Consider the following 13,568-nt stretch of genomic DNA (forward strand, 5'->3'; position numbering starts at 1 on the left):
ATGTCTCCATTCTTCTTCCACTGAGTGGCAATAGCAATAATACATTCATCTGTATATGGAGGAGAGCCTGAAAATCAGATCAGGCATTATTTGATATTTGTGAGGCGTTCAAGGAGTGCTGTTGCAAAGAGTAAACTGGAAACATACAAAGCTACGTTGGTCAGTTTGCCTTCCATTTGAATAGTCTGTAGTAAAAGGAAGGAATTGGGCCTTTCAAGGAGGATGAGAAGAGAAAAAGTTTGGAAGATGACTTTTTGACTGACTGAAATCAGTACTCTTCTACCTAAGCACTGAATCAGGAAGGGATCTGGTGGGAAAAAGATGATCTTGCTTCCTACTTGAGGAGGGCAGAACGAAGCTTCTGTTTGTAACTCTCCACCCAGTGCCTCCTAACACTGGAAAGGGCTTACACCAGAAAAGCCTCCATTTTCTGTAGTTTTGGAGCATTTGTCTTGCTGTGCAAGGCATGTCATCTTAGTGAAGATCTCATCTTGTGAGGCGGAAGGCTTGCGCTGGGTTTTTATAGAACCTTGACTCAGCTTCAGGGAAGGAGGAATGAAGAAGCAGAAGAGCGAACTGGCAGCTGAAACCCTCCTTTCCATGTGTTTGAGCAATCTGTGCTCTTATGAAACCTTTTGAAATCTCAGTTGCTGATGTCTTTCTGACCCCCAAAATTATTCTTGTGCAAATGTTGACACCCAGCAGAGATGAAATCATTGACTTAGGAAAACACATCCAGCTTATCAGAAGCTGCAGGATTCCAGCAATGTACTGGCAACACTGGCCTTTCTTTTTTTTTTCTTTCCTTTTAAATGTTTGCAGTTAGTAGACAGGTGGCATTCTGAATTGGGCTGTGCATATCTGAGGGAGCAGAGCAGTTCTTCAGTTCATGCAGAGCTGAGACCATGTCACGTACCAAATGGTTTTGTGTTCTGATCTTCTACTCGTGAATTTTCTGTGAGCTTATGATTTTGCTCTGTTTACTAATTTTATGTTGACAGTTTTAATTACACGCTTGTGAAGTGTATAAACAGAAAAAGGACTAGATATGACTTAGAAGTGGGTTTCAGTGCAAGCAGGCACATTTTCCAATTGCATGCAGGCTTTGTGTAAATCTTCTGTGTGGTTTGGACCTGTAGCTCACCAAAATCAAAGGACAGAAAAATTTCTTCATTGACTGCCTTTTCAGCTGGTCCTTTATTGTTGATTTCTTGCTGATTCTGACACCAGATTTCTTTGTTTTGATTGCTGGAGGAAAGTGAACTGAATGTGGGTGGAAAAAAAAAGAGAACATCTACAGAACATCTAAAAGCTTTGTCTTCCCATGTCATGCCATTAGAGAACAGGCAGGGGAAAATTGCAGCTATTACAAACCGTTGATTCGTGGACACAGGCAAAGCCAGGAGATGCCTTTAAACTTCATTTTATGTCTTAGATTTTTAGGACTATTAGGTAATTCCAAAAAGAAAAACCTGCTTATATGGAGTTGAGGTACTGCTGTGCAGAAGGAGGGGTCAGCCCTTAATAACCTAGCAAAAACCCACAAGTCTCCTTGGTCCGATTTGGAATTCTGCTGTTCCGAGTTTGGGTTTTTGCTTTTTAAATTAAAGGCGTGGCCAAAAGTTCATTATCCCTACGATAAAAACTGTAAAAATAGGTGCGAAACAGCTCTTGTGCAATGTTGTAATTTACCTTTATTTTAAACTGGCTTACACATCTTAATACATTATGACAATCAGAATTATCGGGCCACCAGGCGGAGAGGAGTTTGTTTTGTTAATTGCTCTTGTTAAGCCTAATTACGGAACGGGGTGGAGTGGATGTGAGGGGAGGGAGGGAATTCTCAAATCCTCGGAGCGGTTCCAGGCAGTGCGTGTCGGGGAGCGAGGGCGCGGGTGCGTGCTGTGCGTGCACGGGTGTGCAGCGCTGGTGTGTGTGGCACCGGGCGGATGGCAGGCTTTCCCTTGGACTAACATCCCAAGATGCGTGAGCTGGAGGTGGGGAGCCCGCTCTGTGGGGACACATGAAGGTACAGCTGGACAAAGAAGTGGGTTGTGTTCTCCTTTGTGAATTAACTCCTTTCTTTTCTCTTTTTTTTTTTTTCCCCTCGTTATTTTTTAACGACGTATATTGCTTACTTTACTGTTAGCTTTTTTGAGTTTCGTGTTTGGTTGAGTGTCAGATTGGTCTGTTGCTGTGACATGCTGTTCTCTGATGTTACGGGCTTGTAGGCATGAGGTTGGCATACACAACCATGGGTCAGTATTCCGCCTCTGAACTCCTTTCCTTCTTCCCTGTGACTGAGGGAGAGACAGGCCACCCCAAAATGGTGTTGTTTTGACTTTTCGGTGGGATGTGTGCACCTGCAGAGCTCTTCTGCCTTGCAGGACTGGGGTTTGTTTGCATGCCCCACATTGCACTGCCTGCCGTCGGCATCCTTGGGAGCCTGCTGGCCAGCAGTTTCTGTTAAGGCAGCTTTTGAGCAAGCAAAATGTAAAACCAAGATTGATACAACAAATCTGTGATCTTCTCTGGGGTATGTTACCTGACTTGTTTGCTGCCAAGGTGGTTTTATTGTTTTGGCTACTGGGCGGAGGGAGGAGACTTAGCAGAGCAGAGGAGTCACGCTTTTGTTTTGTTTAATTATAATGTATGCTTTTAATAAAACCTTTTAGCTCCGTGAATTAAATGGCACTGCAGCCCCGCGCAAGAAGAAAAATGCTACTGCTGTCGTGGCTGACAGCTGAGTGGTGAGGTGGCCGGCCAGGGCTAAGCCTCGGGAGCCTTTCTGTGCTGCCTGCAGATACTGCTGCTTAAATGTGTTTACTTTTTCCGTAGTATTTATACTAGTTAATGTGTCGCACTAGATAAATCTACTTCCTGAGTCCATCTTTCAGCTCACTCTCACCCCTTCCAATTGACAAATGGTTTGAGTTTGACACCGTTTTATCAGTTGAGCCCCTGCTGGGTGCTGCATGCCTGCTTGGTTTTGGTTTATCGTGAAAAGTGAATTATCTGCAATATTTTGTTGCCGTCTAACTAGCAGTTGGCAGGCTTTCCTATAGGAACTGATCTGGGTTTCAGCAAGGGAGGCTGTTGTCTTTCTCTGCAAAGCCCCGTTGTTGCTCTCTGGGAAAACAAAAGATCCTGGAGCTTTCTGAACCGCAATCTGCCGCTGTCCCACTTTCAAGGAGGTGTTTTGTTTGTTGCAGCAGCTTCCTATCTTAAAATGATAAATCAGAAGAACGTGTGCACTGCTTTAAACCCTTGTCTCCAGGGCTTTATGTTTGCTTAGTGTAAGATGCATTATTTTGTGGTAGCCTCTGGTAAGATCTAAACTTTGTTTAAAGGTTACAAAGCAAAAGGGAAAGCATCAACATCTTTAACGGGGTAGTTTGATGGAGAATAGCTGTCAGGAGAAGAACTCTACTGACTTAGCTCAAGTGGGTTTCAAATGCATTAGGGATTCATCAATATTAATAGTAGAATAGACATTTCCTGCATTCATTTGGCATCTTCCATGCTCTTTTTTTTTTTTTTTTTTTTTTTTTAAGAGCAACTTAGAGTGCAGTTTTAACACTTACTAAAGTTAATACAAGGGTGATAAGCTAAAGTTAAACAGAAGGAGACCCCTGAGTGTGTGGGGTCGGTCTCTAGGAGTCCTGGAATTTGGTGCTGTGCTTCAGAGACAGACTGTGGTGAACTCCTGGGTGAGGCTTCCAGGGCAGTTTGCAAAATGGGTCCGCTGGGTCCAGTTCTAACCAGAAGCAGCTAGGGTGAGAATCCAGTTCTGGGGGGGATGACTGGGGGTTGCTATGAAGAGAAGGGTTAAAAAGCACATAGATTTCTAAAACAACACAGTAGTGGCTTGTTCCTGTGTTCAGGGATTAAAAAAGAAAAAGCAAGTCCTTCTGCTTCAAAACCTCTTGTAATGGTTCAGTATGAAAAATAAGTAAATCCAAGGTAATTTGTATTTGTCCTATATCTTTTAAGACTAGTGATGGTCTCTTAAGAAATAGAGAAAGGAAATTTGAGAAGAACTCCAAATTCCTTTGAGACGCAGGGTAAATCCCAGAACATTGCCAGCACTAGGAGTGAACACGTACTGGTAATGATCGTTTCCCAGTGTCCCGCACAGCACATTCCTGTGCGACCCACTGAGCCCTTTAATTCAGGTGAACTCCTCGAAGCGAAGTGAGGCAGGGGCTGGCTTGTTTTAGAAAGCTCAGCTAAGAGCTGCAGCCTGTAAAACGTCAAAGGCTGCACGGAGAGCCGTCTGGCAAAACTGGTGATGCAGCAGCTACACATAGAGCAGCGCAGGAGTTTGGCAGCTCTTAGTGACAGGGCGATCGGGATCGTCAGTGTGCGTCTGCTCTACTTGTTGATCCTAATGAAAAGTACAGTTTAATCACTGGTGTGCCAAATTGAGCATGATTAGCTGTTATTGCAGATTAGTGCATTGTCTGGGGCTCCAGAATTATTGATCCGGGTGCTGTGTGCCGATGTTTTCCGTGCCCTCTTCCGTAACCTCTTCTTAATGCCTCGGGGAGGGAGGCAGGGAAGGAGAGGAGGAGGAGAGAAGTCCAGATGGGAAGAAAACAGGTCCTGAAAAGACCACATAGGAACTAGGTCAGGTACTCCGGAGATTAAAGAAGCATGCTTCATCCCTGGACGCAGGAGGCAGGGACAAGTAGCATACAATTACGAGGAATTAGAACGGCAACAAGTAGTGCAGATTTATCAGCTTTAATTGTCTATTGTCAGGACAGAGCCCTTCTTGTAGATCAGGCGCTGCCAATGCTTTAATACCTCTAATGGACTCTCTATTGTGGGATTATCTCTCCTAAGGACAATGTCTTTCTTTTAAACTAGTTGTTTGGGGTGAGCAACGAAAAAAAAAAGAGGCAAAGGAGCTGCAGCTCTAGGTTTTCCCTTTGGCTTGTCCCATTCTTCAGGATGCGACTGGCAGCCCGTTGCTGCTCTTCTGTCAGCAGTTCTGTTCCTGCAGGGGAGCCCAGAGACACCTATTGAACATTAACCCCCTTCGCTCCACCTTCCAGCCAGCTCCTCCAAGAACAATAGGTGCTTGATAAAGAGCAGATAAGCAAGGACACAGGGCTTAGGAATCTCTCGGCTATCTTTATTTTAAAAGCTTTCCTGGGTTTTGCAAAGTAAACATTACAACATTTAAAGAAGGATAAGGTGTCAACTGTTTAATGAGAAGTTGTGTTTAATAGCAGAGGAATTCTTCCCTCCCCCACACGGCACACAGGTATGAAAAGACTGTTATTTCACCACTTTGGGGTAGGGAAGGTGGAGAAGTGACAACTGTACTCTCAGCAGCTTAAAGTGCGGTCGCTCAGCCCGCCCCAGCCCAATTCCCTAAGCAGCTCCGACCTCACGCTCTCTGTGTCGAATCCTTCCATCCCAGATGCATGGTAGCAGCATTGCTGGGTCTGTGATAATCTGTGGGTAAATATTTTCATTTCCAACACACGCACTCCGTCATGGTGCTGAGCTGTTGTTTTTGTTAATCTGTTTTGCAATGCACTCGATGGCCAGTCCTTTGTCTGAGAGGTGGCGAGGTTCCACCCATGGATCACAGTCTCCTGCTGTGTGCACCAGCCCCTCGCCATTGGCAGCCTAGGGAGCTTTCAGATGGAACCAGAACAGGGCTGGATTAGAATCTGAGGCTTCACGGTGGTTCACATCACTGTTGTTTGCCCAGGAGATTGAGGAGAGGATACCCCAAAAAGTGCCACGAGGTTTGGAAAGAGGCATGCAAGTTGAATTCATGCAGTTTCTTCTGAGCTGCCTTCAGTGTTTCACATTGCTCTGAGGTGGGTGTTTGAAATATTCGTAGGAGTGAAACTTCTAATACACATATGTATGTGTGTACATATACCATCACATCCCTCCTGTGTAACAATCTGGAAATCAGCCTATCTTAAAGGAAAATTTCCCCAGATACACACCCTTTTTCAAGCTTGTGCTCTGGGCACCAGGAAGACTGGAAAGTGGTTGAAATGCTTTCATTCATTTTCCACAGACTTGGTTGCTACAGGCAGAACATTGAAAAAGCTGTATATGGGATGTGGAAAGTAGATTTTTATGCTGAGGTTTGCTTGCCCAGGATAAATTTGAGTTGGCAGAAACATGCAAAGACAATACAAGGGTTGTTGTGTAGGGTTCTGGTTATCATCCTTACCTCTCCTAGGTCCACGGTTTCTGAGAGTGCAATGGAAAAGCAAGAGGGAATCTTCTGTGGTCCCTCTATCCTTCTCATAAGGAACAGGGAGATGGCTCCTTCCATGTAGTCAGTTCTCCTCCATCAGACCCCAAAGTCTGTTGCTTTCTCCTACTTTGAACAAAGTAAAAACAACAGCAATACAGTGAGAAGTGTGATGACAAAGCTGCTGCAGCTGTTGCAGCTTTCTCAATACCTTCACCCAAGTTTCCCTCCTGGGAAACAAGAGTGAGTGTCTTCACACTGTTGCGTCCCTGCTGCTGGGCTGCACTCACAGCAAAGAGAAGCTGAGCTTCTCACGGTGACTTCTCACTCTCCCAGCAGCATGCCCAGACAGACATTTCCTCAAACTCAAACTAAACCTGCTTCTGTGTGCTGCAAGACTGTTTTTTTGTTGCTGTTGTTGTTTTGGTTTTTGTTACTGTTTTTGTTTTTCTATTGGAAGAGGATTGTTTGGGCTTATTCAGAGTCATCTGAGCAGCATTTTAATAAGGCCTAGCTGGAAAGAAAAAGGGAAATGGCATCTTCATTTGGCTTCTTTTTTTCTCTTTTTAGGGAACATTTCCTTAGAGGATCAAAGAACATCGAAATCTAAGGAGCCATCAAGGCCTGCACTAGAGTGCAGCCAAAAGGTCTCCTCTTGCTGTTGCACATCAGAGAACAAAATAAACGTACAGGCATTTGGAACTGCTAGGAGGCAGTGGCCAAGGTGCTCTGTAATTAAAGGCAGTCCCTGAGAGCTGCACGCATTAATGTAAAAGCCTCCTGGCTACAACATACACCGCCCCAAAAGCCCTTGCAAAAACCTTCATGTAGATTCAAGTGTGATTTTAATTTCTCTCCTTATAAGCAGTCCCGTGCTGGAGTAGTCCAGGGCACAGAAAGCCTCAGAGATCGTATCTGGAGCCCATAGGCTGTGTTTTGGAAAGGTCAGGCCAGTGTGTGGGCAGAAGGCTTTAGCTCACCCTGTCGCTCAGCCACCAGGGCATGCCCTCGCTTTGGCACGGGCCACATTCTCAGAAGCACAGCCCTGAAACGTGAGTGTATCTCAGCAGAACTTGAAAGAAGCTCTTCTTTTGAGTGCTGCTGCTTTTAGAAGAAGTGCAGTTGTGCAACTCCATCGCCTACCTTCTCTGAGTGGTGACCACAACTGGTCCCCAAATGTTTACTAGCACCAGGATGCCTACATACAGGAAGTGGGGAAGGGGGTGGGTCTGGTAGTGGCTCTTGATGTGGTCAATCCGGCACTGACCTTTTTTGGGTAAGGGGATGGGGAGGATGTGAAAATGAGACTGCGCTTTAATCTCTCGTGTGCATTTTATCTCTCCTCTGACTTTCTGAAGAAGTTTCATAGGCTCAAGGCAGCTCCCTGCCCTCCTCCTTCCCCCGACGCTTCCCGCTCTGGCGGGGAGAGGAGAGTGGCAGCAGCTGAGCCGAGGCCTCCGCTTGTTGTTGAGCCGAGGCGGTGATAGCATCAAAGGAAATGGATGGGGATTTCTGAGATCAGAGCCGCTAGAGCCATTCATGATTTGTTGCCAGGCTGAAAGCTGCTGCAGAGAGAGCTGCCTAAGAAATGCTGATTAATACGGTAATTGAGGTTTTCTATGAGCGAGAAGGAAAAAATGAAAATATGACTAAAAATGATCTTTTTTGAAATGAACAACATTTTGAAATTGCACATTCCAGACAATAGCAGCTACTGGTATGAAAGATTTTTATAAAAGAGCAGACAGCTGCCGGTTGAGTAGGGCATCTTTTTATGTTTCTGTATTAAAGAGGAAGGTCAGAAGGTCGATCTGTGTATTTCTTTAATAGCAGAGCTTCCTTTATGACCTGGCTTTAGCGCACATTCTTTACAATTTGTTCTCTCTCTCCTTGATAAACTTGCTTTTATTTGGGATCAGGCAGCGCTGCGTGCCAGGGAGATCCCTTCCTCTCTGCAGCACCGGGGGGCTGATTTGGGGCTGACTTCGTGTACCAGTTATTGGCAGCTCGTGTGCTCAGCGGGCTGCCCTTGCTCAGCTGGGCTCTGGCAGAGTTCTTTTGGCATTGGCGTCCTCATGTTGTCCCAGTGAGTGTGTCACTTCGTCTCACCTGATCTGTGCTCTGCCTCTTCTCCCTCCTTGGAGGAAGGATCTGATCTTTTCCAGCTTTCCTTCACATTAAGATCAGCCCCTGAAGGAGACACACCAACCCTATTTTTCTTGTGCCCTCCTCTTTTTTTCCTGTCACTCTAACAGGGAAGTGAAAAGCTCTGAAACAACTGCCTCTCAAAGTGAGACTATTTTTTGGTAAAATAATCACCTTCAGTATGACTACATTGTTTTTCTGCTCTATGCAGTGTGACTCAGCATCAGTTAATTAACCCAATCAAGTAGGCCGGATTTCTCTCCTTTAATGAGTGTCTCTTCCTCCTTCAGAGCCTTCATAGCCCTCATTTTGTCTGCGCCTGGCTGCTACCCCACGCAGCCAATGCCACCCACACCCCCCAGCCCAGCACCGGGGCCACCTCTGGCGGAGTCCCTCAGGGTGACGGTGACAGCAGGACACCATTCATAGGCAGCTGCCCCACTTCTGCCCACAGCCATGAGCCCTCCATGCCAGAGCACATGAAGGTCTTTGCACAGATGTACTATTCTCAGCACTGCGGGCCAAGAGTGGCAAAGTAATCCTCCTCACCGTGCTTTATCGGGGAGGAGGAACGGGCGGAGGGAAAGGGCTGGGTGTGCACCTGCCAGAGAAGCAGTGCTGGGGCAGCAGTGAGAAAGGTGTTGGAGATAGATGAGAGGGCTTGCCTCAGCCTGTGATGGGCTGAGCGTGGCTGTAAATGGAGCCATGCATCATTGTTCCTCTGAGCTGGAGGATGCCTTGCTGTGGGGACAGGACCACTGGAGGAAGTAAGGCATCTGGCTGTTTTGCAATGAGAAGCAGGAATGCTCTTAATAATAAACAAACAGGACATTGTATGCCATCATCACAGGATGTCCTTCCTTTAGCCAGCACATTGGCTTGGGTTGGGGGAAGAAATTGGGCTCGGGGTCTGCTAATGACTATTGCAACTCTCCTCCCACCACGATCACTTTCATATTACCCAGCAGAAGGACCAGTGCTCATTTGTTTATTATTATTATTATTATTGATGCTGCAAAAGAGATGTCAAGTTTTGAAGTGCCGCCTGCTGTGTGTTTCCCTCCTGCACTTCCCTGTTACTATATGGGGAGAGGGGGGTTTTATTTAAAGGGAGAAACTGTGATGATTTTCCTCATTCCTTTTACAAACCATTAGAGACCCCATGAAGGAATAAAACCAAAATAACAAGACTCCTGGACGGAGCTTATCAAACTGCTGTAATCACTGAGATTTGGAAGTAGGGCTTTAAATCAGGGTTGCAATTTGGTACCCTAGAAGTCATTTTTCCTTCTAATTTTCATAGCATCCTCACCACTTAAATCGGGGGGGGGGGGGGGGACGACGGGACGGGACTGGAAACAGAGACCTTTGGTGCTCTGAGCTTCAGCCAGCGTTAAAACAAAACAAAGCAAACACGTATTTCGTGTAAAGGGGGGGTTAGCAGAGCGCGGTGCCCTCCCCGCCCGCCCGGAGGTACCCCTGTGGGGCTGTCCCCACAGCCGGGGCAGGCGGTGCCCGCGCCGGGGAAGAGCAGAACGAGCCAGAAACGAAATGAAAGAAGCAAAGTTCCCCCGCGTTGCGTGAGGGCCGGGGCCGCAGGTACCGCCCCACCTCCCGCCCGGGCATCGGCGGGGCGCCTCATTGGGAATCCGAAGCGGGGAGGGAGCGGGAGCGGGCTGCAGCCTTTGCTGTCTCACTCAGCCCTCCAGTGTCTCGGAAAGGCAAAAGCAGCGAGCGCGCAGCACCTGTCTGCGGCGGGAGGAGGAGCGGGAGGGCGCGGAGGCGCTAGGTGTGAGTCAGTCTCCCGGGGACCCAGCGGCTGGAAGGAAGAAGCAATGTTTACTCGGTAGATATGAGCGAGATCCGCCGCGGACGAGGGGCTTCTGTGCGGAACCGCTCGCCGACTCAGCCCCGGTAAGCAGCGCCGCGCCGCCCCCGCCCCGCACCGGACCCGGGAGCCCCGCACTGGACCCGGGAGCCGCCGGCGGAGCCTTCCCGGCCGGGCAGCTCCGACCCCGTGTCCGGCTCCGGTACATCGTAGCCCCGGACCACGGCCTCAGCCGGGAGGCGGCTGCAGCCCTGCGGTCCCTCAGCCCGGCGTACCGCAGCGCCGTGTTCCCGCAGCCCGGCATACCCGCAGCCCGGTGCCCCGCAGCCCGGCGCTGCTTGTCCCCGGCTCGTAAGCCCGTGTTCTTCCCCCCTCCCCTCCTCCCCCCCCCTGCCCTCGGCCCTTTCGTTTTGTCGGAGGAGGGATGCGAATGTCGCGGGGCTGCGTTTTCTATACGGGATAAGCGTAACGAGCCTGCGTGCAGGGTGAGCGCCGTTCCGAGCGCCCGGCGTGAGCGCGGAGCTGGGTTCTTTATTTACCTCGGGGAAGGAGCGTCCTGCTACCTGCTTGGTGCCGTGTTTGTTAACACAGCTTTTGTCCCACATAGAAAGAGTGGCTTTGGAGGAATTTCTTACGCAGGGATCCTAGCCAGTGCTTTGAGAGAGTAATTCTTGAGTTGCCATCCAAATCACAAAGGATACGAGGACTTTTTTTTAATTATTTTTATTTTTTTCCAGTTTCCCCCCTCCTTTTCTTTGCTTTTTTGACCCCCGGGAATGCGTGGCAGCGCTTTGTGCGGGGCGGTGGGGATGCTGGCAGGATGTCGGCTCGCTCGGCCGCCAGTGCCAAAGGATAAGAGGACGGCAGGAGGGGGGTGGGGGGGCAGGTTGTTTTGAAAGTTGTTTGTGTGTTGAGAGCCGGTGGGAAAGTTCAGGCTTCCCCATTTGGAAAAGGCAAGGCTGGGTTCCGCTCTTCCAACATGCGCTTTCCATTTTTAGCTTCATTCAGACGCAGACAGCAGCTCCTTTCCTCTTCCTCTCCTTGTTTGTGTGACACTTTCTGAGGCAGCCTTTCCACAGGCAACCGAGTGGTCGTGCGGCCGTGACCCCGCGCTTTCTTGGGCATGGAATATTTTTTTTTTTCTCGGAGGCATTAAGGAAGGGCTCTGAGAAAGGTACAGCGGTTGTCAGCCTGGGGATTTTTTCCTCTTTGTTTTGGTTGCCTCCTCACTATGACCGAGGCATTTCAAGGCGCTGCTTCAGCCAGCGCAGCTTCGTTTACATTGCTTTTTGGCTATTACTCAACTGTACCAGCTATCCTGCATATGCTTTTAAAGTGTCACAGACTGCTGCATTAGTCACGCTGTCTCAACGGAAACCACAACACTGAAGGACAATGAGGATTAAAGGCTGTTTTCTTATTTTCCAGGCTGCTACACAGTGTAGCTCGGACGCTGTGAGTTTCAAGAATCTGGTGAAAGGGAGAGAGTGGACAATGAAAATGGACATGGAGGATGCTGACATGACCCTGTGGACGGAGGCCGATTTTGAAGAGAAGTGCACATACATCGTCAATGACCACCCATGGGACCCCAGTGCCGATGGAGGCACCCTCACTCAGGCAGAGGCTTCCTTGCCAAGGAACTTGACTTTCAAATACGCATCAAACTGCAAAGAGGTAAGCGGCGGTGCCCGGGGAAGGTTGGAGTCAGACGAGCCAAACCACGGGGCTTCGGAAAGTGTGCGCTCGCCTTGCCTTCCATTCTTTACTCATGCACGCTATGCCACCACTGAGTGCTGCCCACTGGCTTTTAAGATGGGACTCTCATGATACTTTTAAGAAACAGTGGACGGGGCATCTGTCGTGTGGTATTTGCACTGGGAATCGCGTCCAGCCTGTCTCTGAACCCGGCTCTGAGCCAATTCACAAACAGTTAAATTTTCACACAATTTGAACAGCATCTGAATAAGCATATTTAAACTGCGGGGTGGTTCCCTGTGCCAATTTCTTGACTGCTGTTTGCCAGGACCATTCATTGCTTCTGGCACAGAGATTAAAGTGCCTCAGTTGTCCAATAAATAGCTTTAAAAAAAGTAGAGGGAAAAAAAAAAACACAAAACAACACAAATTCCTGGAAATGTATTTAATTATTTCTTTTTGTTTTCCCTTTGGTTATGAAATTGCTTTATTCTTTTCGTGAGCTCGCCATGGTCCCGACTTCCTAAATTCTTCAATTCGGCGTATTGATTGAGGAGGTGACTCAGTAAGCTGGACAGCAGGATAGCCATAGCTCAGATTGACTTGTGTTTATCTGGGACAGCATCTTCACTGGTAGCTGGCTGTGCGAGTCTGTCCTATCCGTGTCCCTGGAGTGGGTACATTCTTTGTTGTTGTTTCAGAAGGGCTGGAAAGAAATGAGCCCGGATGAGCAATTTGGTTTTGTGTTTACTCCTTCCTATAGAGTAGCTATTATAGCTAGGTGTGATGTTCAGCAGGGTAATAACCCAAGGGACAACCCTTCATTTCTCCTTGTGCTGAGACTGGTGGTGTGGCAGCTATTACCTGTGCTTCTGCTTTGGCTAAACACACTGACCACAGAGCTGAGGAGAAATACACTCATCTGTGTCTATCAAATGTTTCCTTCTAAAGCAGGTACTTGTTTAGTCCTGCATGCACAAATAGGGCTGGACCCCCAGCTGGAGGGTATTGGCACCATGGAATCGAGTTTGGCAGTGCCTTGTACAATGCCTGGTAGGTTTGCTAAGAGGTTAAAGCTAAATTCCCATGTAAGATTGCTCTTCTCTTCCCATCTGCCCTACCCTGCCCCGCAGAACTTGGCAGAGTAAGGACGCGCTCCCAAAAAAAAAGCTCAAAACCTTGTTTTGCCTCACTGTGTCATGAAATGCATCTGACTTTGGGGAGAGAGAACGCCGTAGCTTCACTGTGTGATGCAGAGAGCTTTCTGGGCTGAAGGATGGGCTTGTGGCACAGGGCCCAGGCAGCGAGCTGGAGACTAACTGCCCAGCTCAGGCTTGAATCTGCAGCCACGGTAGTGGTTGTCCAAGCAGCTTTCAGAATTCCCAGCACTGTGTTGGGAATTATCAGCATGCAGTTTTCTTGTGCTATAGCTGAGCTCAGTGAATTGAGGTGGGAGGATTGCTATGATTGCTGTACAGGAGGTGGGGGGAAGGAGAAGTTGCTGAAGGGTTCCAAGTCCTTCCTTGTCAAGTATGACCCGCACAGCTCCTTGCTAGTGGGAGTCTGAATATAGGACATCCTCCTTTTGTTCTCCAGAGCTCCCCATGCTCATTTATTTGCGCTGAATAGCACCTTCTGGCAAGAGCAATAGGAACTCAGGAGCCC

The 13,568-nt window shown here is 48.2% G+C and overlaps 1 protein-coding gene across 7 annotated transcripts in view; it reads left to right on the forward strand.

Annotated features, from left to right (window-relative positions):
- Window positions 1–13,568, forward strand: part of PRDM1 (PR/SET domain 1) — a 97,303-nt gene that overhangs the window by 63,786 nt on the left and 19,949 nt on the right. For 6 of the 7 annotated variants that reach the window (XM_048937063.1, XM_048937057.1, XM_048937065.1 and 3 more), the window contains one exon: window positions 11,634–11,882. In XM_048937063.1, coding sequence (XP_048793020.1) covers window positions 11,700–11,882 — 183 coding nt within the window. In that variant the 5' untranslated portion in view covers window positions 11,634–11,699. Of the gene's footprint in view, window positions 1–10,006; window positions 10,292–11,633; window positions 11,883–13,568 lie in introns of those variants that run through there. The other variant, XM_048937062.1, reaches the window with a different exon arrangement.

Source organism: Lagopus muta, chromosome 2, assembly GCF_023343835.1.
Source record: "Lagopus muta isolate bLagMut1 chromosome 2, bLagMut1 primary, whole genome shotgun sequence".
Taxonomy (NCBI): domain Eukaryota; kingdom Metazoa; phylum Chordata; class Aves; order Galliformes; family Phasianidae; genus Lagopus; species Lagopus muta.